We start from the raw sequence: 27,619 nt of genomic DNA, 5'->3' as shown, positions 1-27,619 counted from the left end.
TGCTAAACAGAAATTCAAAGCCTGCTAAATATTTCGTACTGGACTACAAATCCCAGAATTCACATTACTAGTCTTCTACATTCTATTGGAATTAAGGAAAGGGATTCACAGAACCTGCAAGGTAGGGGTCACAAAACAAAAATGTTAATTCTTTCGATTTTCAGAATAAAGTTAATAAGGTGGGGGTACAGGCTCAACATGCTTGCTAATAAAAAAGATTATAAACACTTCTCGGGGAACTGCTTCTTTCAATCCAACTCGGGCATCCCACAATTTTAGGTTTATATTATTTCCCTTTTTTCAGCTGACCTCTGAATACCAGGTACAGCTTAGACGAAGATGGCAGTGTTTTCAAATAAGAGAACAGTTTAAGGATTATTCCCGATTCCCCAAAATCTGCGTCTAGACCATTTACCCAGTGCTACTGCTACTCCTCATACTGTTCCTATTTTCTATGTTTCAGGTAAACTAGAACGAAGTGTTTCATTCCTGATGTGTTCAGTAGCCTGGCACCCAAGTTATTACCTAGATTTAAACCGTAAACTCTACCATAGTTAGGTTCCCTCCAGTATTCCAGTGACCTCTCCTTTGTATGCATCAGTTCTGTGTATTTCTGCAGTATTTCTTCCCATAGCACACTGTGTCTGGCTTATCCACACTTTAGGGCAGGACACATTACTTTGTCTGCTGCACCATACTTTGAGCTCTCAAACTGAGAAGAATAATCAATTTGTCTTGGTAATTAAAAGTGGTACCTTTTCGCTCATCATAGTACTTATCTTTACCTGTATGCTACATAGAATAATGCTTCCTGTCAATTTCACTAATGACATTTATGTACAGCTTTTCCTACTGCTGGGGAAGTCTTAAAATAACCAAGAAACACCACACACTTTGATTTAGAGCTAATACTTGGCCAGCATAAACCCTCCCAATATCAGTTGCATGTTGTGACAACCATTGACTCACAATGTGTAGTTTGCCTCTTAAATACTTGGAATTAGATATGAGAATGTCATGTTGCATGCATGCTCGTCCTTCCTATTGGCAAATCCATTAGCACTAAGTTACCAAGTAAACTCATAGGTGGTGCTGGGGAATTCCTGCTGTTCTATGACCTTTGTGGGATATTGTCAGTATCTGACAGCTCTCAGGAAATATATATACTCACTACTCAGCGACCACCAGGTTTCGTTGTACCATCTCTGCTCTTACTGGTTATACCCATATCACTTTAGCCTTAGAAAAATCATGCATGATTAATTCTGGAGAGCAGATTTAACGCAATCATGTACACTTGTTGGCAATCTAGTTTTGGGTGTCTCCTTAATAAAGACAAGCTGAGCTAATCTTACTGTGTAGACTGAACTGATCACTTAAGTACATTTGCTTTGTTATAAATATGGTCTGTGTCTAATGCTTATAAATACTGGCACAGAAAGGGAGAAAAGCCATGAGAGACTTGTATCAAACCTCTCTTCCTCGTCGTCCTCATCACCCATAGCATCATCGATGGCATCATTCATCATCTCCTCCTTCATGTCCATAATCTCCGACTGCTTCTCAAATTCCATCATGATCTTTTGGATCTGAGGCAGTTTCAGCTGTGAACAGATCACAGTGCCTTGTTAGAGACTTGTCTCCTAACATATTAGTGTCAGCAGTAGACAGGTGCTGTCAAGTTACTTACTTGTAATCTTGGATGTCCTGCATGGGCATCCTGAGTGGGCTCATAAACATATATTGATTTGAGAGTTTTGTGGAGCACAATGCATCATATTTTTGTGTGCTTCAGCAGAGAATATCTCTACCTACATGTGGGATTCTGATTTTTTTTATTTTTTTTATATAAACAGACATTTCTCTTTGTATAATCATTTTAAAGTAATGCATCACTTTCCTTTTTTTTTAAATTAGTACACTTACGCATGGATATTAAGAAAAGACACTCTGCAAAGACCTATTAAATCCTCCATTAACAGATAAAAATAAAGAACTGTACAGCGACAGAAAGACATCACCATCATTACAAGGGAATTCAACATGTTCACTTAAGACAGGAAAGCTCAATGCACTAGAGTGCACCGTCCATTAAGGCCCATTTTTGTGATGAGATAGTTAAAATCTCACAGCTATTCACAGCCTCTATAAGAGCGAAGAACTAGGATTGAGAACTAGCATCATGGACCTCGATGAACGTTTATAAACACAGAACGGAACAGCAAGTTCAACCCCTAACTGAGAGGAGGATTGATCAAACGAATAACAATTAAGAATTGCTAGACAAAAGCGCTCGGGCCTCCCAGACAAGGTCTTGATGGCATCATGGTAGCAGAACTGAATAGAGGAAATAATTCACCTAGAATAGGCTGCTGTGAAGTGGCTAATTCTGTATGCATGGGTCTATAGATTACAAAAATGCAGTCAGTCTAATGAATGACTTTGGTTTAATTAAGATAAAATACACAGACTCTAGAATTCAAGAAATAAAAGATTAAACCAATACTATTCTTTTTTGCAAACAGCCTCTGCTTACTGATTCCAAGATTTCTTTATTTCAGATTTGTGCTGCTACATGACTTCTTCCATACATATATTTCCCGATGTGAAAGAAGTCAACTAGCAGCACAAATAATCTTGATAAAGAAATCTCTGAATCAGTAAGCAGAGGATGTTGTTTACAAAAAGAATTTCATTTTGACGCTGCATTTTAATATTTATTCCTTTAATTCCAGGGTCAGTGTATTTGCTTTTGGAATAGTGGTTGAAGAGGCAAAGCAACAAATAAGGGGGAAACTCGGTGGCCCTGCCTTGTTCCTAGTCAATGTTATGGGAGAGGAGAGTTGGTTACTGATTTTTACATGTGTCTGGAGATATTTAAAGTTTGTTTTTAGGAAGGTTTTGATTGTTGGTCCTGTTTTGTCCAGAACCTTGACTAAATGACTCCACTGTACATCAGCAAAGCCTTTTCGCATCAAGAGAGGAGGATCACTAGGATGAGTCTTCTTTCTTTTGCTGCCATTTCCATTAGGTACATTGATGTGGCCTGAAGTTCTATCATGCTGGGAGACACCGGCCGATTCAAGGCAGATTTAGAAGAAACAGGATGAGTTAAACTCACACTAGAAGATGCACCATCTTAAAGCAGTAGGAGTCACTCTCCTCAGAGGACTCACTTTTTAGACGAGCACTCCAGCCCTCTCGTAGTGGGCTTGGAAGCCTGGTGTCCAGCCATAACATACAATGTTTGTCCCGATTTGAAAAACACGATTCACGCACTATGCTACTCAAGGTTCTCTGCATTTGGTCCTGAAGAAGACACACACAGATGTTTTGCAGTAACCATGCCTTTTGAGGGTCTAAACTTAGACAATTGATTTACATTGCCTGTACAAAATCCACAGTCCTGGGGGCAGTTGGGAAGAGATAACCTTTTGCCCCTTTCATAGGAGACTTATAAATCTGATTATTCCGGACAGGCGGATTCGTTTATTGAATTTATTTTGTGAATTTGAATTAGTTTTTTTTGTTTTTTTACTCAGTCAAATTTTCTCTTCATGCACTGCACTAGCACTTTCACTTTGCACCTATGAAACAACCTCCATTTGTATTTCGTTGAATGATTCTAATTCAGAATTGTTGAAATATACAGAAAAACTGTAACTCAAACAGACCCTTGTGCATTTGGTTATCTTGTGTTCATTTCTGAGGGGATTTAGGCCTCGCATATACAGTTACTAAGGATTTGCATACACATCAGTTACTTTGCTCCAACAGAACCAATTGTCTTTATGTACGAAACGACATCCAGGTTCTGAGGAAAATAGGGCTACCCCATTGTAAATGTACCATTTCTAGTAGGGTTATGGTTAACCTTGTTTTACTATGTGTAGTGCTATTCCGAATAAAAGCCGACTTAGAGGGAAAAATTATGTGTGGACTAAGTCTATCAAATCTTGACATTAACATTTTTGTCAAAGTATTGACACAGCTATTGAGTAGACCAATTGGCCTATGTGAGGTGCACTTCATGGAGTCCCTGCTGGGTTTCAGCAAAAGGGTCAATGTAGAGTCCATCATAGAGGGGGTGATCGACCAAGAGCTCAGGAAATAGTTTAGGACCTTCAAGAGGGGTTCAGCCAATAGCTCAATATATGTTTTATAGAAAGAAGAAAATCAATCGGATCCAGGGGATTTGTTCTACATAACTTACTAATTATTTGCTTAACTTCGGCTGGGATAATTTCTTAGATCTTCTATTTGTTTTAGTTCAAGCTACTGGGAACTTACGAGGGTTGATTCTATAGGTGGAGGCTTGGTCACCAGGATCTTTGGGGTGGGGTGCTGCGCGAAGAAACTGGAGTCCCCAGGAGCAGGGAGATGGCAACGAGCAACTGTTGTATGCACAGGAGCTGTGCAGGGCGTGGAACAGGCCCTGTGTAGGAATGCATTAGGGGCTTCTTCAACAGGGAGTAAAGGTTCGGAAGAGGCAACTCCCAGCTGAAGCATCTGTCAAGATGTTCATCGTGACTGCCACTGAGTGTAGCTAAGTCCAAGACTTCAGACACCGCACGCACCACAAAAGCAAAAGAGGCTCCCTCCGTAGCCACGGTAGGATTAGAGACCCAGCCAGTGACAGTTCAGGTGTCTAGCTTAATGACCTTAATAAAACTTAAAAATAAAAAATAAAAAATAATTGCTCTGTGCATCACGCAACAGTCCTCTTAGGTATTAGAATTGTGGTACCTTTCCAAGCGCCACAAACAAACCAAGTGTGAGTTAGCCACAGACATCTGCTTGTGGCAGGCACTACATGGTTTGGGGACAACCTGTCAAACCAAGAGAGAACCTCTCAAAAATGGTTTGACAAAAATCGAGAAATAAACAAGTCAGCAAATGACTGAGTGTCAAAACTGATACAGGAACAGGACTTAGGGTCCCATAAGGATCAACATAAATCAGTTATTAAATATGAGAAATATTGGACCCTGTCAGCGGATTTCCCTACATAGCTATTATGAAATTTGCACAATGGTGCACTCTGCAGGACTGCACAGTTTATTGGACTAACTAATGCTTTAAATAAACTTTCTAGGTCCGATATCAGTGGTAATATGGACAACTGCTAAGAGATGTAGAGTGCTCTTGTATTCTATCGAGTTCTACAATGTTACTGGCATACTTCGCCATGAAATGCAACATTTGACACATGATCTCCTAAAAGCTTCTTTAAAAAGAGAACCCTCGGAGCCCGTCAGAGGCCTTTTGCAGACCATATTGTAAGCAGTAATACTGAAAAAATATTATTAAAAGGTGCCACTCGTTACTATGTTTATTGGGTGTTCTTAGGGGAGAATTACCAACCCTATTCATGTAAATTGATCTTTTAATCCTACAATGTTTTAAATAATGTTGCTGGCATAACCTCTAGTAAACATACAATTTGCTATAACATTTCCAAAACCTCTCCTTAAATTAGATTTTCAAATGATACATGTGGGGGACACTATAGTTATCCTGATATGCTTCATACTGCATCATTTGACAACAAACCTTACATACATACATTGGGAGAGCTGGTAGTTTCCTTTTAAACAACTTAAAACCCACCCAATTTTGAGCAGATTTATTGGCCTAGTGTTCTTTAAAATTCACCATGCAATATGATGGAAGAAATCATTGAGCGTGGCCCATGCCGGTCTTTACATCAAATTTTGATCAGCCTTAGTGGACTACATTCTTAGTTAAATTCAGTCTACCATGAAATGGCCACATAAAGTATATTTATTCTAGATTTGGTGGAATGATCGAACTTGTACAGTAGTAAGTTAAAAGTCGCTGAATTTGACTAAATCAGCAAAGAGGCCCAGAAAGCAACTGGCATGGCACAGTTTATTCCCATTAAGGATCTCAACATTTCTGAAAATTCAAAGAGGGATTTGGAAGGAAAAAAGCTTACCAATGGTATGTGAAATACAACTGCAGTTTGAAAGGTAAGTACCTTCCAGATAAGTTGACCACTCCAGACTTGAAACAGGGTGGTATACCTTGCAAAAATCATATGAGGTCATCCAAGTGTACTCCCCCTCCCCAAAGCAGCATTATGGTCTACTAATTCTACCCAGCAAAAGGCCGTTCTACAATGAAGGTCAATGGAGTATGATACAAGGCACCATCTTCACGTCAGAAAACAAAGGTCTGTGAGAGTTTACTTATAATGGTTTAAAAAATGACCCTATCCCTAGATGGAGACAAAGACAGATAATAGAGCAAGGACCAATGCAATCTGAAAAGATCCTTTGATGGATAAGTAGGCTTTCTTGCTATAAAGAAAAGTTAGTGTGCTGGATTTCAAGGAATTCAACTTACAGCCGAAACGACCACAGGAGGGGAAGGAAAACTGCATTATGAGGAAGGGAGTTACCAAGTAAGAAACCAAAGCAAGAATATGGGAAGCGCAAAGATGTATGGTTGGGAGGGGTGGAGCACACTTCATGCTGCACTAGTGAATAGGTTTATGCAGAAGATGGTGGTCTAGACAGTCAGCATAGCACCTGCTGCCTCCCGGTCACCATAGTCGAATGTGGGCTACAGGGCAAAGCGTTGTTGATTTTTGTTTTTTACGTACAGCCTAGAGTGGTGTCACCTGCAGTGCAATCAGTCCCCATTATGGCACCAACCTCATCACAATTAAAAGAAAGTGGCTACACCAGATAGCTTGTCAGTCGAGGCAATAGTCAACCTATCTTTCCTTTCCCAAAGGCCAGAAAGAGTGATCATGCATGCTACACACATTTATTAAGTAAATACATTCGGTGGATGCATTCTGCAGACCCAATGAGAAATTACATTATGAACATCCTTTTTAGGAGAGGGGAGGATGGGACCATCCAGCCCAGTCAAGCAAAAGTATCTAGGGTCACACTCACATGTGGGAGGAAACGCAAATCCTAGTCGCTCCAACAGTGTATGTGGTAGTAGCAGCAGATTGTCACAAGGATATCTGGCAGGAACATTTAATTGTACTTTAGATAGCCAACAGGATAGGCGGCTGTTAAGGAAAGTAGTCAATGATGCTACACAAGTATATTCTCTTGACCTTATACCTGTCTGTTCATCGTTGCCATGGCCTTGGTGACTCCCTTCATTGCCTGTGCCATGGAATTATTAGACTTCAGTGTCTGAATCTTCAGGGACACAGCCTGGATGTTCGCCCTCATCATAATAAACTTCTTCACATAACGGCGAGTTCTCACTAAGTCTTTGGCCATGATTTTAACTGCATCCTATGAAGACCAAAAATAAAGTGTTAGTGATGCAGCAATGCAATCAGGACATGGTTAAGGCACAACCCCCCATTTATTTAACCACTAACAGAGGAATGTAGGCAACCCCTAAACCAGACAGTGACAGTATTCCCACTCTGCACAGCAACATTTAAAAAACAATGGTGTTCTTTTGGTAGTATTAGCCACATACTAAGGAATTGGTTGCAGTGTTAGGAATCCAGGGAGTGGTGAGCAAACAATATTTGGAATGGCTTGCAGCACTCGAATGTTAAGTGACTGTTCTATCGGCTACAACTGGATACTAGAGAATAAAGTCTATCAGAGTAAACTAACAAGCACATAGAAAGGATATGTGTTAGTATAACCTAATATACAGGCTACATAATACAGTATTACCGACTATGCAAAATAATATGGGCTTTGACAGAAACAATTAAATATTATTTTGGCACATGAAAATAATTAACTAGCATGTAATGGTGCAGGAAGTCTCTAATTCTATTCACTAGAACTCTGCTAACATACACAGCTGGTTAGAACATCGGACAAAACAACTATCCCACATAACACATTACTTTTAATTAAGCAGAAAAATCTAAGCTGTGGAACAAACGTATCCATACGTATGCCAATGTATTTTGTGTTTCCTTTTGGAATATGCAAGCCCCGTGTAAGATTTTGCCTTTTGTATTGTACCATTCGCCAGAATACAAGTACTTGGATTCAGAAGCAACCTCAAATAAACAAGAAAGTAATTATGAAAGCTGAATAGATAATGCACATTTAATAAACTACGGTAGCTTAGTAAAGACACATATCACTGCTAGAACAGTTGGTTTGTACTGCACTTTTGCCTTCTCACTGTGTTCTTGCCCCAAAGAGCCTTGATCTTAAAAGACTGTCTTCTCCTTCTACATTGCCCTAATGGAATACACAGCCATTTTTTGCGGGACTCAACCAAAGTGTACCCATAACTGCTGTAAACCAAAAGGGTGCTCCCTCCATTACAGGCTATGGATGCACGGACACTTATTAGTAGGGATTGAAAAATCCCTCCCTGCACTCCAGGAAGAGAGGTCTACTGGTCTGCCAATAAAGTCAGTTCAAAAACCCACAAATGGAGTCCTTTCCCACTTTCTCACCACTATCACTGCCTGCTTGTCTGTGTATGAATAAGTGCTTGTAAGCATACACTTCTGGCACAAAATGGTGGTGCCACACTGGGGTCAGTTCCTATGAACATGACCCTATTAAGGTAGAAGCCTGTGGCAGTTTTCCTCAGACTCCATTTTTTTGAAGCGATAGTGTATTGGCATGAATGTCTAGCACACACCTAGCCACAGCTTCCCTCTACCTGAAATATAGAATGTCAAGTAACGCGCCTGAAAAGGTCACCAATGCTCTAGTTAGGTGGGGGACACAAATATAAACAAGACCATAATTTAGATACTGAGGACCTCTTTACGACTTTGGCAGTCTTTTCCAAAGACCGCTGAAGCCGCCGCAGCCAGCAGACCACCAGTGCAGGTGGTCTGCTCAATGCCATATTTGGAGTTGTGTGTGGACTTCCGCCCAAGAGCCACTCCGTCGGCCTGGACGACACTGGTGAAGAGGCTAGTGCATCGCCAGCACCTCCACAGCAGCAAGACTCCGAATTAAGAGCCGCAATACAGGTTGGCTGAGTTTTGCTGGCATGGTGCTGCTGGCGGTGCAAAACTGCCAGGACCATCCCCTCCCAGATGACCAGCTCACCAGAAAAGGGGGGTGGGGAGTGTTGGGTGCATGTGTGTGGTGTGTGCGTGTATGTGTGCGAATGGGGGTTTATGAGCGCGTGTATGTGTGCGAATGGGGGTGTATGAGCATATGTATGCAGTGTAGGGGGTGTCTGCATGTATGAGTGCGTGTATGAGGAAGGGGGAGGGGGTGTAGTATGAGTGCGAGTATGTGTGCGAGTATGTGTGCGAGTATGCGGATGGGGAGGAGGGTTGTGAATGCGTGCATGTATGCAATTGAATGTCAATGTTTGGATGCATGTGTGCGTGTTTGCATGGGTGTGCCTGAGTGCAGGTAAGTGCGTGAATGCGTGTTTCTGTGTGTGTCTCCGAGTGAATGGGGGTATATGTAGCGAGTGGGATGCATGTTTGTAGGAGTGTGGATGTGTGTGGGTGCATGTCTGTGGACATGTGTGTGGGGGGGGGGGGGGCGGTTGCTGGAAAAAGGAATGTGGATTCCGGTCAACGGGTGCGTTTCCACCAGTGTTTGTGGCGGGGTGACCACCATGGAAAGCCTTGTGGTCGGTAGACTCCTAATCCGGCTGGCATGCTGAGGCCTGCAACCGGGCTGGAGGTGGTCACCACCAGCCGCGTCAGTGCGACTGCACCGGCAGGCCAGGCAGCGTTGTGGAGGTTGGCTTCTGCCAAACCCCACAACTTGTTCCCCATTTCTTGTCATTGGCTGCCAGCCTCGTAATGAGGGCCTGGGATCTCACAAATTAACTCAAATACGAAAAAGCACTGACCATCATACCTCATGCCAGTCTAGAATTTGAGAGGACTCTTCTAGACAATGAGAGCGTGCTTTGCATGAATTGAATTCTGTTAATGATCTCCATGAGGCTGGGTTAAATGTTAATGGAATTGTTGGATTCTTAAACTTCCTCTGCCTTGCTTTAAGAAGTAGATCTTCTGTGAAAAGTCTGTATCTGCACTTCAAGCACAAGAGGTTAAATCCCAGCTGTGATTTACAAGTACAAGGTTAACTCAGGGGAGAATCAACCCAAGGGGTCACAAAGTCCTTTGGCCCAGATGACGGACACAAATGATCTACTGGTGCGTGTAACTCAGCCAGTGGCGACCTGTCTGTTCCGTACCTTGGACCAACATTGTTATCACCTCTTTGCCATTGGCCAGTAGCAACCTCTGGTCCTCTGGCCAAAGCTCCACCAAGAGGTGCCACTGAAAGAACCCCCTTCTGAATTTAGGAACCTATCCTCCCAAACACCAGGGCCAACCGCTGTGGTAGCCATGCGCAAGACTGAATGTGGGACAATTTGATCCTGATTTAATGCCACTTTACACTTAAACTAGCATCAATATTAGGCTGGAGAGTGCCCCTGAATGCTGCTTGTCCATCCCAGACTCTCACCACCCTGGAACCAAAAAGTACTGGGCACACATACAAACCTTGCTCAATATATTGAAGTAAACCACATCAACTGGATACCAACTGCAATATGCCACATCCAGCTCTACAACTACCTTGGCTCAGTGAACTAAACTGTGACTAATCTGACCTCCTAAACTGAAGCTCTGTACCCTTGAACCAACCAAGGTTCATCATCGTTTCCAGGAATAAGCCAACTAAAAGTCCAAAGACACTAAAGGCCTTATTTAGAGTTTGGCAGACGGGTACTCCTTCACAAATGTGACAGCTATCCAGTCAGCCTCATGACAAATGCATTAGGATACACCCTAATGCACTGAATGTGGGACATTGGTATATATCGTAAGGCACTTGTAATATAGCGGACGAAGTAGCCATCACATGTGTGACAGAGTACCCATCCGCCAAATTCTAAATCAGTCCCTTAATGTCTTTTGGCATGGTTACCTGGCTTACTCCCAGCTAAAGATAATAAAATATCCTAATGTAACTGTAATAAGACAGATGGAATATCAGTCACGTTTGTGAAGGAGTACCCATCTGCCAAACTTTAAATCGGGCCCTAAATCATCTTGGGACTGCTTACTACCCTCAAGCACACACTTTATTTTGTGATTGTAATTTAATTACTTAAGTTGTTTTACGTTGTTTCAATGAACCCTTAACTTAATTATATAGCTTATCTTTAATGATGCAATGTCCCATGATATAGTGGTAGCGCTGCAGTGTCCCACAATATAATGGACCAAGGGGGAATAACTCAAACGTCCTTAGTGATATCCTGCTGTAACTTTATATTTAGGTCCCACCAGCCTTTCACATCTGGCAGCTTCAGCTTACCCAACACTACACCGCTGACTTCATTCTCGACCTTTATGTTAGCTCTTAATTCCTGAAATCTTAATAAGTTGCATTGGTCACTGTGTCCAAGCATTGTGGATCTGCAACTGAGCCTTTCTCGTTCAAGACCATCTTACCTGCAACATCGCCTGGTTCCATATAATCCTCGGTGTACTCTCCACTCTACATTTGTTAATCTTATGCACACTGCCAAAAGGTGACTATTAGCCTGTCACGTTTTTGATCTGCTTGGTCTCAAACTGCTACCCATTTCACATGATATATACTTTTCTAACAATGTTCACCAACTGTACTCCTTTTTTGGCACCACACCTTCGGATATGATCTCATCTCCCACCAATTCAGTCTCCATTGGCTCTTTCGTTTTCAGATTCACAGCCTTGAAAATGTCTTTTAAGATGCTATACATGTTGGTTGAATCAAACGTCAAACATTTGTTCAAATAACTGTGGAACATCGCTATAACTGATGTCAAACACTGGCTGTAACTGACATGGACTATTATTGACAATATGTGAGGCTGTTCTTTCAACAACAAAACTGCAGCACAAAAATTCAAGGAGTCAGTATTGGACATACATCCTGGAAATAATTTTTACTATACATGCTGTGCTCCCATCTTTCATTATATAATATATTTAAGGTCCTACAAATATAATTGGAAGAAAAATACATTTTCACGATTGTGTTTTTGACAGTGTATATACAAAGCCAAAGTAAAGAGTGCAACCCATAAGGAATCTTTCCAGACATCTTGTTTCTTCAATTCTCCTATTTGGAGTAGTTTTACACAGAGACAACATGGGCAGCTGTGTCTTTCTTTGGGTTCACTGCACATACTATACAATTACTAGCATAGTTAAAACAAAGAAAGCTTTTTGTTACAGCTGCCAAATGCTGTGGGTCACACCGCTGTAGTTGAGCCTACTTCCATTATGTTATACTGAAAATCTGAATTGTGATTGCAAATGTGACTGTTCATGGCCAATCATTTTCTGGGTCAATTATGGTGAATATATATATGGTTCCTTAATTGGGCGTGGTCTTAGGGGTGGGAGGTGCTGCGCTGTTACCATGGGGGAGCACGATAATAATTTGCACTGTCATTGGAGATTTGATTTTATAGCTCTGTCTAAAACAAAGACCATAAAATGATTAGAAAAACAGGATGGTTCTTGGGACATATACTTGATGATTTCAGGTTGTAGATCATTGTGCACACTTCATGAGTAGGTCCTTCTGTCTTAGGTTTGTTTGAGAAGTCCTGTATACAAATCCATAGTTTTGCCCTAGTCCTATCCATCTCTATGTATTTGAATGGCTTGATTTGGAAATCTGAATAACCCCACACAAGCCTCTACTTTATAAACTCTAACTTTTATAAGGTTTCCTGATATGGCAATGTCATATCCCTTGAGGTGTGGACTATGTTGTTAAATTTATCTAGATGTTGCAGGGATCACCTGGCTTTAATTAACCACTCACCTCTACTACCCACCCCAACTCTACCGCACCTTCTCAGAGAACCAGACCCTCACCTTCTTTCTCATAGTTCAAAGTGTCCCGTTCATTGAATATTGGTAACATGTAAAAATTGTTTGTATCTTTCAAATGGCTGTGGTAACAATAAAAATAAATCTGCACAAAGCAATGGAGACTATGCCAAGGAGCCTCGGCTATTAATTAGCAGTAAAGGGATACCTTTGGCCCCAGCAAACAGCAGTCGCTGGCTTCTCCAAGTCCTGTGGAACTGGCTAGGAGCAGATCAGGGAGACAGTGTGCTGCATCCATTAGTTGCAACCACCTCGTTCCTTGGTGGTAATCCTGCTGGAATACCTCAGAGTAGTGAGTTCCACTACTTGCGCTTAAGATTCAGCCAAATATGGGGAACACTTCAACTATTTGGTCAGAGCCACAGTGCAGAGGATGGACATGTAATATAGCAGGTGGGATATCCCTCATGTTTGCAACTTAGTAACCCCTCCACCAAACTCTAAATCGGGGCCTACGTTTTCAGCTACCCTTGCAGCTGCAGGCCAACAGACATCATTCTAACATAACAACCCCACAAAGTAAGAGTATGTGCTTGCAGTCTGTTTTAGCCTAGTCATCCTTTAGCCTAGTTAGCCTGTCAAATTAGAACGCACATCAACCCTGTTTGGGAGAAATGTGACTTGTACTTTTGCTGACTGTACTGCTAAGTAGTTATATTGTTTTGGTGATGGAAAAGGCTGCATCTTAATAGTTTATTGCTAATCGTTTATTTTTAACTTTATAAAAGTATTTAATTGTTTCAGTGAAAGTATTTGCACAATACGGTTTGAGATTTTATTCAAAACATTTGGCAAGTAGAATGCCACATCAGGCATTTTTATAAGGGCATAGGTGAGAGCCTGACATCTTAAATAGACAGCATTAGGTTCAGGGCTCTGAAGATCAAAAATTGTTATTGGTTCTTTAAGCCTGTAGTGTCTCTGAAGTCTAAAACCACTTGGTAGTTCATTAAGACCGAGGCATTTTCCATAACAGTTTGTTGCAAAATACATTTGTTTAGTTGACCAATTTTTTTTTATAGATGGCCATTGGTCTCCTACCATACAGAAATACAATTCATACAGTGCAGTTAGTCAGATTAGGATGGTAACAGAGCACTGTGGGTGAGCCCTCTGCTCCAAGAGCCCCTCCCCCATGAGCCCCTCCCCCATGAGCCATTCTTAACAAGTCCTGTAAGCGCCACATGTCTTCAAAAGGCCCAGTAATGTGTTGAAAGTTGTCTCGTCCACAATCAGGACCTGCCCAGCTCGGCCACTTCTCTCTTAATTTACTAAAGCAAAATACAACTTATTTTGTCGACAGTTCGTGATAGCATCAAACACAAACTAAGCTTCACACATTCTCCTCATTCACTTTCAAACAATCATTGCATACTTTTAAACTAGTAAGTCATGGGGAACATGTCATCTGAATTCCTACTCAATCGGAGAAGCAAGCATTACCTGGATCTCTCATATCAGAACATGTTCTGTATCCACCCAAAACAAATCAAGTCTAGCTTCCATGTCCAGAGGATTAGGGTAGTCTTTGACCTCATCATTACAGCCTTTTTGCTACTAGAAGCACCAAATCTACACACCTGCCTGTGTGAAAATGTGTCTTTAGGGAATGTAACCCTCTGAGTATAGTGTGTATGGCAGCCATGCAATTTATTTATGTATCTAATTAATTGCTGGCAGTAACAGAGTACTGGACAGGCACGGACCATATGCAAATAGTCAGCCTTTTCTTCAACGCAACTGGGACACACGCCAAGGTGTGTATCATAAATGTTAAACTAATTCGTGGGAGTTATAGAGGTATGATGTAAATAGACTGAATTAAAATCTGGCAATCCCAAATATCTTGGAAGTGCAACCTAACTATTGTTCCCCATTTCTAGTCAAAAAAACCCAGAGCCCACGTCCTTTTTCCTGATTATCTTCAGGACAACCTAAGAAAGATTGCACCTATCAAGAACATTTATGGGTATAACTGGTATTTTTCTTGCCTTCCCAATGTAACTACAAACCGAAGCACCACAGGCACTACCAGCTCCCCATCTTCAGTATCCTAGGTCAATTTGACCTCTCTGCTTACTCGCCCATACGCCAGAAACTTAGACAAATCTACTCCATGTGTCTCTGATAATCTCAAATGTTCTCTGGGACACGCTATGGGATATATCACCTAATGTGACTAACCTCCAAGTTCCACCAGGCATCGTTGGTCATCACTTGACCAGCCGTCTCAAGGTGAGTATGGTCCCACAGTGCAATTGCCCGTGCTTAAGGTTGCCCACAATCAGTCCATTTCAGGCATCAATGCCAACAATAATCAATTATAGAACCATACCACCAACATCAATTATAGAAATACTCCGAGGATAGACCTTTGAGCAAGCCCCTCCTCAATACAGTCAACTGTAGGAGATTGCAAAAAAAAAACAAAAAAAAAAAAACAGACCACTTCAAGACATATTGCAACCTTTGCTGCAAAATAATATAATTCCATATCTGGAACTCCCAGCCCTCCCACATCAGGGGACATCTGCGGTTTATTCAGGCTAGCTTGTCTTCTACCATCAGCCCACAATCAAAGAATTTAAAGGATGTCAGGCCTATTACTGGGGAAGGAGAATGGTCGGAGTCAGTTCACAAAAAACAATACAATAGGTGAAGCAATGCAACCAATTCGTGCATGCTACCTACTAGAGACAATAGCAGAAAATCATAGTATTGTTGCGTAGTGCACCAAATACTTTATGTAGGTTTCTGAGGACTGTCTCATTGCCTGAATGACTCGGATAATTAGTTATCTAGGGATGGATGGGGCCTACTAAAAGTGTCCAGTAGGATTGTTGCCATCTCGAGGTTGCATTTTTTGCAACGGGCAGAGAAAGTTTCTATGCAAGTAACGAGGGCTCCAAACCTGTCCTTAAGAGTTATAACAGCTACCAAATCCACCACTGGGTTCCCGACATACAGTAACAACTCAATAGCATCTAAAAAAATTGAATGATATGACGTGGAAGAGTATACTGTGGCAGGGGAGGTGTCTGTAGTCTTACAAGCTCAGGGCTGTATGACCATAACAAGACAAGTTAAAGTGCCCCTTTCCCCATGCCACATTCCATGGTAAACTGTGTAGAATCCACATGGCCCATTTTCACACATAACGAAACGGACATGAATAACCACTTGATCCAGGTCAAGATATCCTGACCAAATTTCATTATACAAAGTACTGCTAGGATACACCAAGGAAGCTTAAAATCTGCAATAGTAGTTCATTAATAGTTTTTTCCGCACTGTACATTTCCAAAGGTTTGCCGGCCAACTGACCAATATAAGTTACATAGATTTGTGCAGGACAACCCTCCAATCCAGGGTGCAGGAGGGTTACCTTCTACTCATCACACCATTTTATTTGATCAATAGACCGTGGGCCTTCCGTAGTGTCTGTCTATTGTGATTGTAACCTACTGATGTTCACCTGGTCCAAAAAAAGCCATCGGGTTCCAAAGGTTTGAATCACAGTGATTAACACAGACTCTTACAGCAAGACTGAGGCTTCCCTGCTACAGTCATTACTATCAGGGTTTCAATATATTCAATATTCTGTCATAAAAGTCAACCCTCACAATATTAAAGGTGTAGCCTCCCTCAACCAATGCCCTGCCACAGTTTTGAAGAATGCTGCCAGGCTTACAACACACTAGCACACCACCAATGCCCAAGAAGTGTGAAGTACTAATTTTTTGGTTTAGAGAATGTAAAGTTAGTGCCACTATAGTGCATATTTGCCAATAACCTATGACATTTACTCCCATTAGCCAGCTCCCCAAACCACAATTCCAGGCCAGGGGAATAGGAAATGGCTGATGGCATATAATTAATAATGTGTACATGACCAGTTATCCTCCCAACATCTGCCATTCCCCAATGGGAGGCATTCCAATTCTAATCGCTCACTCTCAAACATGTGACTAAAGGCCAGCAGACCAACCCGTGACATAGTGCTCTTAAAGCATAAACAATACACATATCAAAAGCAAGCTACACAATTCCTCAAACTCTGCTCACAACACATCACAACCACCTCACTCAATGTGAGCAACTATCTCCCCTTGTCCTCACACAGAACTGTTCATTCTCCCCACAAAGGGTCCCATGAAAGAGACACTCATTGGATAAAAGAGGTGACAATTCTATAACAACCATAACAATTCCCCCAGTGGAAGGCTATCTGACACTCATCAAGAACGAACATCCTCAAAGAAAGGACGCAACTTTAGGCCCACCAATCACCACTAGCTATGGGTACCAGGAAACAGAACATGCACCTATAACAACAAGCTAAATGAATATGACAAGAAGAGAAGGCCAAGTAGTATAAAGGTTTACATACAAAGCATATATCAAACAAAGAGCATGCAACTATAAAGCTAAAAAAGGGGGGAGAGGGTAATTCTTTAATCATCCGCATCAGAGCCAGTACTCCTCGTGCCATTTACACAGGAAAAAAATACTGTTAATTCTTAATATGCACTCAGACCAATAAAATTAGAGTCAGTCCCTAGGATGGATCAAAGCAGGTTAGATGCCAATTCCTGGCAAAGCTTCCCATCATGAGAAGTCACCGTCAACATCTCTTTCCTTCCTTCCTTCCTGGAAGAAAATTCTACATCATCACTGGAGTAGGAACATGGGGAACCACTTGTAAAGAACTCAATTAACGCATTCACAGTAGCTCTTTCAACTGCCATTTGGTCGAAATCCCTACAGTCTCTGAGAAACCCATGTCTCCTGTTTCTAGGCAGTCAACTCTGTTTTTGAGGTGAGCCACGAGGCTACCACCGAAGTAGCTCAGTTTCACCCAGTACCTTTCAGCTGAAGCCTTACAGAACAAATAAAATAAAACTTTCCAGCCGCGATATTTCGCTGAATATCTGGTAAAAGGTGTGAATACTGTAGTTGCCAAAACTGAGTTTTTTTTTCTTTACTTTCATGAAAGGCACCCCACACCTGAAAAGGACCACTGTGCCTCACAGTTTGGAATATCTTTTCATGATGCCTAGTTGTCAAGAGCTTGGCAACAATGATGGGAAGAGGAGCTCAGTGTGCCCTCTCAATGAGAAGAATTTAGACAAAACCCTAGGAACCACAGCTGACACAATCCAATCCTCAAGAAACAAACCTACATTGTGCCTCTCCAAATTATCCAGTAGGCTCAATTCCCAAATATTACTTATTCAAGCGCTCCACTTGCATTTTTTTGTACCGAATTCGACAGACTGCATTCTCTTGTGAATCTCAACAAGTTGCTGCTGCATCTCCATGATACTAGATTAAAGAGATGCTAGGGATCTTTCAGCAGGCCCAACTCTGTCATTCTTTTCTGGTCAAACTCAAATTAACTGTCACTGTGTCATTCTCCATCGCCAGGCTTTTCTGGAGTTCTAATGAACAGCATTCACATTGCTTCACACAGTATCGTAGATCCAGGTTGTCTGTGCCAAGAGGAAGAGTGAAAGACCCAGCACAACAGGCCCTACTCCAAGCTCCTTACAACCCTTCGTGCATGTCTGCAGGGAGGTACGGAGTGGTACAAACTACTTTAACAAATAACTGCAAACTCCAATCTGGATATATAAATATAATTGTATTCCTACAATTCTAGGAAATGCTTAATCAGCCTTTGAACGACACAAAATACAAGGATTTGTCTGGCTTCACCTTATTTAGAGGTGGGGAACAAGGGGACCTAAATAGCTGTGTGGCCTCAGTTGTTTATACTGGGGGCATAATCCTTGATGGAGACTGATCCAAATTTGGACCATCACCTTAAGGTTTTCAGAAGGCTCCTCTTTTATAGGACATTGTACTAGACTATTTTTCCTGCCCTTTCTTGTCTTTCCAAAAATAAACACCGGCAAGGGCAGCATTTGAAAAACAGAATAAAGTACATCAGAATATTACATTTTGTTAAGCCACTCAACATCAACATCTGCTTTCTGCAATCTCCAACTACATTCTTAAATGTTGCTAGACTGTTTACTACATTGTCGACATCTCCATTAGTTTCTGATTCTTTTCCTGTACTTGCTATAACCTGCACTCTTGTGTACTTTGCAGAATGCCACAACTGTTCACAATATTTTATAATCAGTCAATAGTCCCTGCTTCTTCATTACTTCTTAATGTCTACTCCTACTTTGCATTGTACCTTACCATCTGCCCCTGCTTCGCCATCTTCTTTACGTCAGCAATTATCTTCTTTTCCTGCTGTTCCAGTTTTTGCCTCTCTCGATCCATCTCTCTCATAGCTCTTGTCAGAGCCCGCTGGTTCTGTCTCAGCATCTCCTCAGGAGTCTTCCGTTTCCCAAACAGGAACTCCATTGTACCGCACTGGATCTGAAAACACCCAAGATGAAGGGTAAACAGTTCAGACTCTATAGTTTGCAGGTGAAAAATCATTACTACACAGTGTTAAGAATCCCATTAGCAGCTGCTTTATGTTTTCAGTTAATAAACTATCGAGGGGGATTCTCATGTCCCTTCAGCAATGCAACATGCTGTGTATTATAAGCAAGCGGCAGGGACTGCTGTGGAAATCTCAATGTCTTGCATACTTAAGACCAGGGACTCAATTCTACTTTAGCTCTATTGTAGTGCGTCAATGAAGAGATACACCCAAGACTGTCCCATATTCCACCAAGCACCACAGGGGTGTGAAAGGAGAACATGAATGGAATCGTTTTTCAAATGACTGATTGTCACATGCACCAGCACATAGCCTTTGTTGGTTTTGGTGCCGCTCATGATCAGACACTATCCCTATAACAGTGTAAAGCAAAATAAACTCAGAAGCACAGATGAACAGAATGTAGCTCTAGAAAAAAAAAAAAACACAAGGGAGATGAGGTGCTCTTTGCTAGTGGGTTCATATAGTAGCTAAGCACAGCATATAGAAATATATCGGGACAAAAAAAGGAAGACTAATGATGAGAGATGGGGGATACAGAGGTTGGAGAACACCCATGATTAAGGATGAGGAAAATGGCAGCAACATTTTTTTAGCATATGTACACATTAAAAGTAGACATGGTGGTGGGTTCATATGAAGTCCATGAAATCTAAAGGAAGACCCTTTCCAATCTCCGTGTGATAGGTCTTTAATTGATTACTAAGACTCCGTGCCACACCTATAAACATGCCAGTTAGTAGAGCATACAGCATCCAAAGCAACTGTTCAGGGCCTGAAGAGGCAACATTTGTCTTACAGTCGCTTAGACATGTTTAGACCGTTGTGAGAATTTGTCTGATTGTCTACTAATAAGCAGTCTGGTCTTTCTAGGTAGAAGGCCTGCTAGAAACCATGGAAAATGCTATAGAAAGAAGGGATGGGTTAGCCAGTCTCAGGTATTGAGTTATGCCCCTTCCCCATAACGGCCGAACAGTAGTTCTGTCCCACCCCAGGAAAGACACTGGGGGAAGGCCATTAGACATCAGAGAAACTAGGTTATTTTCCAGAAATATAGAATAGAGGCGTCTCCTGTTGAGGGCAAGGGTTGTCAGGGTTCGAAAAATCCACTCGTCCACTTGCATTGGCGAGTCTTATTTGATCAGGTCGAGCTATTTTTAATACTTACTCCTCCCTTCAGGTGAGTTGACACTGAGCAGATGTGCTGTTCAGTTGAAAAGTGGAGGGGCAATAAAAGATGCCTTCAAATCTTTTCCTTATGTCACAATTGCTCTATGTTCACAGACCGAGGTCAAAAGTCAGTTTTTCTTACAATTAATTTTTCTTCTGACTGCAGAATTCCAGGACTTTGTAAGGTGAACTGCGTGACCTGGTGCTTACAATGTAAAATAAAAGGAGATAGAGTGTCAGGTTTTATCTAACACACAACATTTAAATGACTAAATCAACTGTGCAAACATTTAAAAATGTATTTCAGTAGTTGTGAAAGCCCTTTTTTATATTTCTGTGTGATGAAAAAAATATTTTAATAGGATGCAAACAAATCAGAATACTTTACATGTCGATGTGCAAAGGATATGTTTTCTGAAAACTCAATTTTCACAGATTGCTAATACACTATATAGTTTTATCAGTAAAGCTGCAAGTTAGTGGAGATGTTTTGGACATTTCTTAGAAAGTTACTGTGTGTAGATGATAATATGTTACCACATCATGATTTAGTAATATATTTATTAAAATTGCGTGTTTAAACAAACTGAGAAACACTCCTGCCCTGATGGCAATGTTGTTAGTAAACTAAAACAAGTCCAAGGTTATGTGGGCTAGACCTCATGGGTATGTGGGCTAGATTCTTATGATGCATGCAGCAAACTTTAGTCTACTTAATCAAACAAGAGGTTTTTTTGTACTGCAGAAATGCTGAGCTCACAAATTTGAAGGTGCAATCATATGTGAGAATTAAGAAAAAGGTGACTGTTAACTAGTTGCCTAGGATCACACAATTTGTTTACGGGTCAAATACCTTACAATTAGGTCGAGTAGATTATTTAAGTTACTCGACCAGCAGGTCTAGTAACAATTTTAAGATTTTGAAGCCTGGTCGTGCTCCCACCCTAAAATGGCACCAGCACTCTTTCAGCACGCCCCTGGGGTATTTTAGTTGAGGGTTTTAATTCCAATCCACTCTGAGGTTTTGGTCAAAAAGCCCTGTAGACACCAAGAAAACACATTAACAAAATGGGGATGATGCAGCCCATCTGCATTGGGGAGGTTTATCCTAAATCTGCCCCTGCAGAAAGATGACTAGATTTCAGGGATTAGTTATTATTTTTTTCAAGGCCGAACAAAAAAAAATATGGGACGAGATGGGAATGGTATGCCAAGGCATCAGACTATCCCTGGGAAAGACTGCTGGTTTCATTATAGGGTTTGGCCACAGGGGGGAGAAGGGAGTAAGAAGAGGGCACAGAAAACACACTACAACCAGGCATAGTTTAAAAAACAGAAAGGGGAAAAAGAACAATTGTGGGGGGTGACCTCCATCAGGCCATTCTATCATACACTCATCTTAAAACCAAAATACAAGTGGTGTACCGTTTTTTTTAGCTGGTGAAGAGTGGCAATTCTGTGTTGTAGGAATTGTAAGGATATTTGCAAATTCTGGGACTTTTGTTCACAGAAATGTGAGGAAAATGTATGATTTTAGCCAAAGGGTGAGGTCTGTATGCCATTCTGGGTAACAAACACTTTGGGGTCTGTAGGAGGCTGGCCTGGCTTATAGTGGGTACCTTGTGGTACTTACACATTGTGCCAGGTCCAGTTATCCCTTATTAGTAGAATAGAGGTGTTCTAGCAGCTAAGGCTGATAGAGGTAGCTATAGCAGAGCAGTTTCGGCTGAACTAGGAGACATGCAAAGCTCCTACTATACCACTTATATCATATAGCACAATATCATAAGAAAACACAATACTCAGAGTTACTAAAAATAAAGGTACTTTATTTTTGTGACAATATGCCAAAAGTATCTCAGAGGATACCCTCACTTAGGAGGTAAGTAATATACACAAATTATATGTACAAAAATGAGGTCAGTAACAGTAAGAAAAGTAGTGCAAACAATGTAGAATCACAATAGGATGCAATAGGTAGAAATAGGCCTAGGGGAAACACAAACCATATACTCCAAAAGTGGAATGCGAACAACAAATGGACCCCAGGACTAGTGTAGATTGTAGAGGGTCGCTGGGACTGTTAGAAAACACCAAGGGTGTCCAAGATACCCAAACCCAAAACCCTGAAACGTAGGAGCAAAGTTAGCCTACTACCCCAGAAAGACAGTAAAGTCGAGATAGGGGATTCTGCAAGAACAACAACTGCCAGCAAAACACTGAAGACGGATTCCTGGACCTAAGGACCTATACAGGAAGGGGACCAAGTCCAAGAGTCACGCAAGTGTCCAGGGGGGGCAGGAGCCCACAAAGCCCCAGATGAAGGTGCAAAAGGGATGCCTCCAGGTGGAAGAAGCCGAAGATTCTGCAACAACAGAAGGTGCAAGGAACTTCTCCTTTGGTCAGACGATGTCTCACGGCGTGCTGGAAGATGCAGAGTTATTTCCACGCAGAAAGACCACAAACAAGCCTTTGCTAGCTGCAGGAGTCGCGATTGAAGATTTTGGGTGCTGCTGGGGCCCAGGAACGACAAGGAGGTCGCCACTTGGAGGAGGAGACAGAGGGGGGCGCTCAGCAATTCAGAGAGCCCCCACAGAAGCAGGCAGCATCCGGCGAAATACCGGAACAGGCACTTAGAAGATCTGAGGACAGTGGTCGACTCAGTCCCAAAGGAGGGTCCCACGACGTCGGAGTCCAACTCAGCGAGTTGGGCAATGCAGGACGGAGTGCTGGGGATGTGTGCTAGGCTGTGCACAAAGGAAGTCTTGGAAAAGTGCACAGAAGCCTGAGCAGCTGCAAATCACACAGTACACAGGAATACTGTCTGGCGTGGGGAGGCAAGGACTTACCTCCACCAAATTTGGAAAGAAGGACCACTGGACTGTGGAAGACACTTGAGCGTGGTCCCTGGAACACAGGAGCTGGGTCCATCAGGATGAGAGGGGACCCAGAGGACCGGTGATGGAGAAGTTTGGTGCCTGCGTTAGCAGGGGGAAGATTTTAATCAACCCACAGGAGATTTCTTCTTGGCTTCCAGTGCAGGGTGAAGGCAGGCAGCCCTCAGGACATGCACCACCAGGAAACAGTTGAGAAAGCCGGCAGGATGAGGCGCTACAATGTTGCTGGTAGTCGTCTTGCTACTTTGTTGCAGTTTTGCAGGCGTCCTGGAGCAGTCAGCAGTCGATCCTTGGCAAAAGTCGAAGAGGGAAGTGCAGAGGAACTCTGGTGAGCTCTTGCATTCGTTTTCTGAGGAATAGCCCAGAGGAGAGACCCTAAATAGCCCTCAGAGGAGGACTGGCTACTGAGAAAGGTAAGCACCTATCAGGAGGGGTCTCCGACGTCACCTGCTTGCACTGGCCACTCAGAGCTGTCCTTTGTGCCCCAACACCTATGCATCCAAGATGGCAGAGGTCTGGGACACACTGGAGGAGCTCTGGGCACCTCCCCTGGGAGGTGCTGGTCAGGGGAGTGGTCACTCCCTTTTCCTTTGTCTAGTTTTGCACCAGAGCAGGGCTGGGGGATCCCTGAACCGGTGTAGACTGGCTTATGCAGAGAGGGCACCATCTGTGCCCATCAAAGCATTTCCAGAGGCTGGGGGAGGCTACTCCTCCCCAGCCCTTCACACCTATTTCCAAAGGGAGAGGGTGTAACACCCTCTCTCAGAGGAAATCCTGTGTTCTTCCTTCCTGGGACCGGGCTGCCCAGGCGGGCAGAAACCTGTCTGAGGGGTTGGCGGCAGCAGCAGCGGCTGCAGTGGAGACCCCGGAAAGCAAGTTTGGCTGTACCCGGGTTCTGTGCTAGAGACCCGGGGATGCCTGGAATTGTTCCCCCAATACCTGAATGGTATTGGGGTGACAATTCCATGATCCTAGACATGTTACTTGCCCATGTTCGGAGTTCCCATGGTGATGCTACATATAGGTATTGACCTATATGTAGTGCACACGTGTAATGGTGTCCCGCACTCACAAAGTCCGGGGAATTAGCCCTGAACAATGTGGGGGCACCTTGGCTAGTGCCAGGGTGCCCACACACTAAGTACCTTGGCACCCAACCTTCACCATGTGAGGGTTAGACATATAGGTGACTTATAAGTTACTTATGTGCAGTGAAAAATGGCTGTGAAATAACGTGGATGTTATTTCACTCAGGCTGCAGTGGCAGACCTGTGTAAGAATTGTCTGAGCTCCCTATGGGTGGCAAAAGAAATGCTGCAGCCCATAGGGATCTCCTGGAACCCCAATACCCTGGGTACCTAGGTACCATATACAAGGGAATTATAAGGGTGTTCTAGTGTGCCAATGAGAATTGGTAAAATTAGTCACTAGCCTGTAGTGACAATTTTAAAAGCAGAGAGAGCATAAACACTGAGGTTCTGGTTAGCAGAGCCTCGGTGATACAGTTAGGCACCACACAGGGAACACATACAGGGCATACATTATGAGAACTAGGGTCCTGAAAAGCAGGATCCCAGTGACACATAGGCAAAAACAAACATACATACAGTAAAAATGGGGGTAAAATGCCAGGCAAGATAGTACTTTCCTACAGGGTCCACACAAGTCACACTACCCTAGACTCCCCTGGGTGTCAAATTTTTAGAAATGTCTGGGTTTAGCAGGTTCCCCTGGGTGGCAAATGAGCCCAGACCCAAATAACGCTGCTACCCACATCACTGAAATGGGTCAATTTTCATGGCAAAAACTGCAATCGAGAACTACTGTGTGAAGTTCAACTTTTGAACACTTACCAAGTCTTTGGTGTCAACATCCCGATGGAATCCTAAATGTCTCTATGGGAGTAGCCTTCATGGTACATGCACGGTGAGCCAGATTAATGGAGCTCAGTGGATTCCATTTCAGGTACCCCTGGCCTGGACTTTTTGGAGTGGGATGGACTGGAGTGGGATGGATTGGAATATGATGGATTGGAGTGGTGTGGGTTCAACTGAAGTAGTCTGGCATGGGTTGGACTGGATTTGGGTGGATTAAGGTGGACTGGAGTGGGGTGGATTAAGGTGAATTGGATTGGAGCACGATATATAGGATTGTGGCGAATTGACGGGTGGGGTGGAATGTATTTGAGTGGGTGGGTTCAACTGGAGTGATGTAGGGTGGGTGGGAGTGGGGAGGACTGGATTGGAGTGGGGTGGATTGGATTCTGGTGGAATGGGGTGGACTGGATTGGAGTGAGGTGGATTGACGGGTGGGGTGGAATGTATTTGAGTGGGTGGGTTCAACTGGAGTGATGTAGGGTGGGTGGGAGTGGGGAGGACTGGATTGGAGTGGGGTGGATTGGATTCTGGTGGAATGGGGTGGACTGGATTGGAGTGAGGTGGATTGAGGTGCAGTGGGATGAGTATATTGGATTGGTGTGATGTGGTCTGGATTGGACGGGGGTGGAGTGGATTGGAGAGGAGTGATTTAGGATGTAGTGGGGTGGATTGGACTGGCAGACTGGAGTGCTGCGGATTGCTTTGGACTGGAGAGGGGCAGATTGTTTTAGATTGGAGTGGGGTAGATTGCTTTAGATTGTAGTGGGAAGAGTGGAGTGGGGCAGATTGTTTTGGATTGTAGTGGGGCAGATTGTTTTAGATTGGAGAGGGGCAGAGTGGAGTGGGAAGAGTGGAGTGGGGCAGATTGTTTTGGATTGGAGCGGCGCACAGTGGAGTGGTGCAGAGTAGGGCAGATTGTTTTGTATTGGAGCAGGGCAAATTGGAGTGCAGCAAATTGTTTTATATTGGTGTGGGGCAGATATTTACGATTAGAATGAGGCGTTTGTTTTGGATTAGATTAGGGCAGACTTTTTGGACTGGGAAGCAGATTGTTTTAGAATGGCGAGGGGCATACTGTTTTTATTGGAGAGGGGCAGATTGTTTTGGATTGAAAAGGACTGTTTTGGATTGAAGTCTGCAGAGTGGAGTGGGACAGATTGGAGTGGGTAGAATGTTTTCAATTTGAGTGGGTCAGGATGATTTGGACAATGGGGAAAATTGTTTTGGATTGAAGCGGAGAAGACTGTTTTGGTTTTGAGGGGAGCAGACTGGAGTGGAGCAGACTGGAATGAGGTAGAATATTTTCAACTGGAGTGGGTCACATTGTTGTGGATTTGGGTGGGCCAGATTGTTTTGGATTGGAGTGGGGCAGATGAGTTGGACTGCTTGTTTTGGATTGGAGTGGGGCAGACTGGAGTAGGGCTGATTGTGTTGGATTGGACTGGGGCAGATTGGAGTGGGAAAGATTGGAGTGGGGTAGAATGTTGTGGATTTTGAAGTGCCAGATTATTTTGGATTGGAGTGGGGCATATTATTTTGGGTTGGAGCAGAACAGATTGTTTTGGATTGGAGCAGAGTGTTTTGGATTGAGTAGGGAAGAGTGGAGTGGGGCAGGCTGTTTTAGATGGCAATTTGTTTTATACTGGTGTGGGGCAGATCATTCTGGAGTAGGGCAGATTTGAGTGAAGTGGGTTGTGGTGGACTGGAATGGATCAGAGTGGACTGGATTGGTTTGGAGTGACTGTATTGGTCTGGGTGGATTAGATTGATGGGAAGGATTGGGCTGACTGGCGTGGAGTGTGGCGGACTGGATTGGGGTGTACCGCACAATTATGTGTTAAAGCATAATTTGGGAAATTGCAGATAAGAAAGAAACACCGTCACTTTGCAATATTTGGAACAAGAGAAACCGTGCCCACGAGTCAAAATAAAACATGAGTGCAAAGTAAGAAAGCTTGGCAAAATAAAAGAAACAAGTTGACTACAGATAATAAAACGTTGCCATTTGATTTGCCCTGCTGGGCATATTTTTGCCAGTCACACACGTTCTGTTTGCAGAGCCTAAGAAGTTAAAAAGAAGTAGCTCAACCATGTCGAGAGCAGCAGAGGGGGGTGATTAAGTTGAATCAATCAGCGCTTGGTCCCTGCTCCACAGACAAGAACAGAAATGATGCTGGGCCTGCAGTGAACAATTATGAGGCTGTAAAGACAAGTGCCACACAAGCCAACTAATAGTAAGCAACAGGCGGGCTCTAAGCCCACTGTAAGATTACAATAGTCTCGAAAAGACAGTGGATGCTCTGTCTAGCCGAGACCTATACAAAGAGATCATTAGAAGAAGAAT

At 42.9% G+C, this 27,619-nt stretch overlaps 1 protein-coding gene across 1 annotated transcript in view; it reads right to left on the bottom strand.

Annotated features, from left to right (window-relative positions):
* CHMP2A (charged multivesicular body protein 2A) overlaps window positions 1–27,619 on the bottom strand; it is a 101,922-nt gene that overhangs the window by 40,134 nt on the left and 34,169 nt on the right. The window contains exons 2-4 of the mRNA XM_069200495.1: window positions 19,079–19,261; window positions 7,107–7,286; window positions 1,474–1,604 (exon numbers count right to left, since the gene is read on the bottom strand). Coding sequence (XP_069056596.1) covers window positions 1,474–1,604; window positions 7,107–7,286; window positions 19,079–19,246 — 479 coding nt within the window. The 5' untranslated portion in view covers window positions 19,247–19,261. The remainder of the gene's footprint in view (window positions 1–1,473; window positions 1,605–7,106; window positions 7,287–19,078; window positions 19,262–27,619) is intronic.

Source organism: Pleurodeles waltl, chromosome 7 (genome assembly GCF_031143425.1).
Source record: "Pleurodeles waltl isolate 20211129_DDA chromosome 7, aPleWal1.hap1.20221129, whole genome shotgun sequence".
In the NCBI taxonomy this organism is placed as follows: Eukaryota; Metazoa; Chordata; class Amphibia; order Caudata; family Salamandridae; genus Pleurodeles; species Pleurodeles waltl.
Note: the sequence above shows the minus strand (reverse complement) of the source record. Positions and strands in the feature narration are given on the sequence as shown.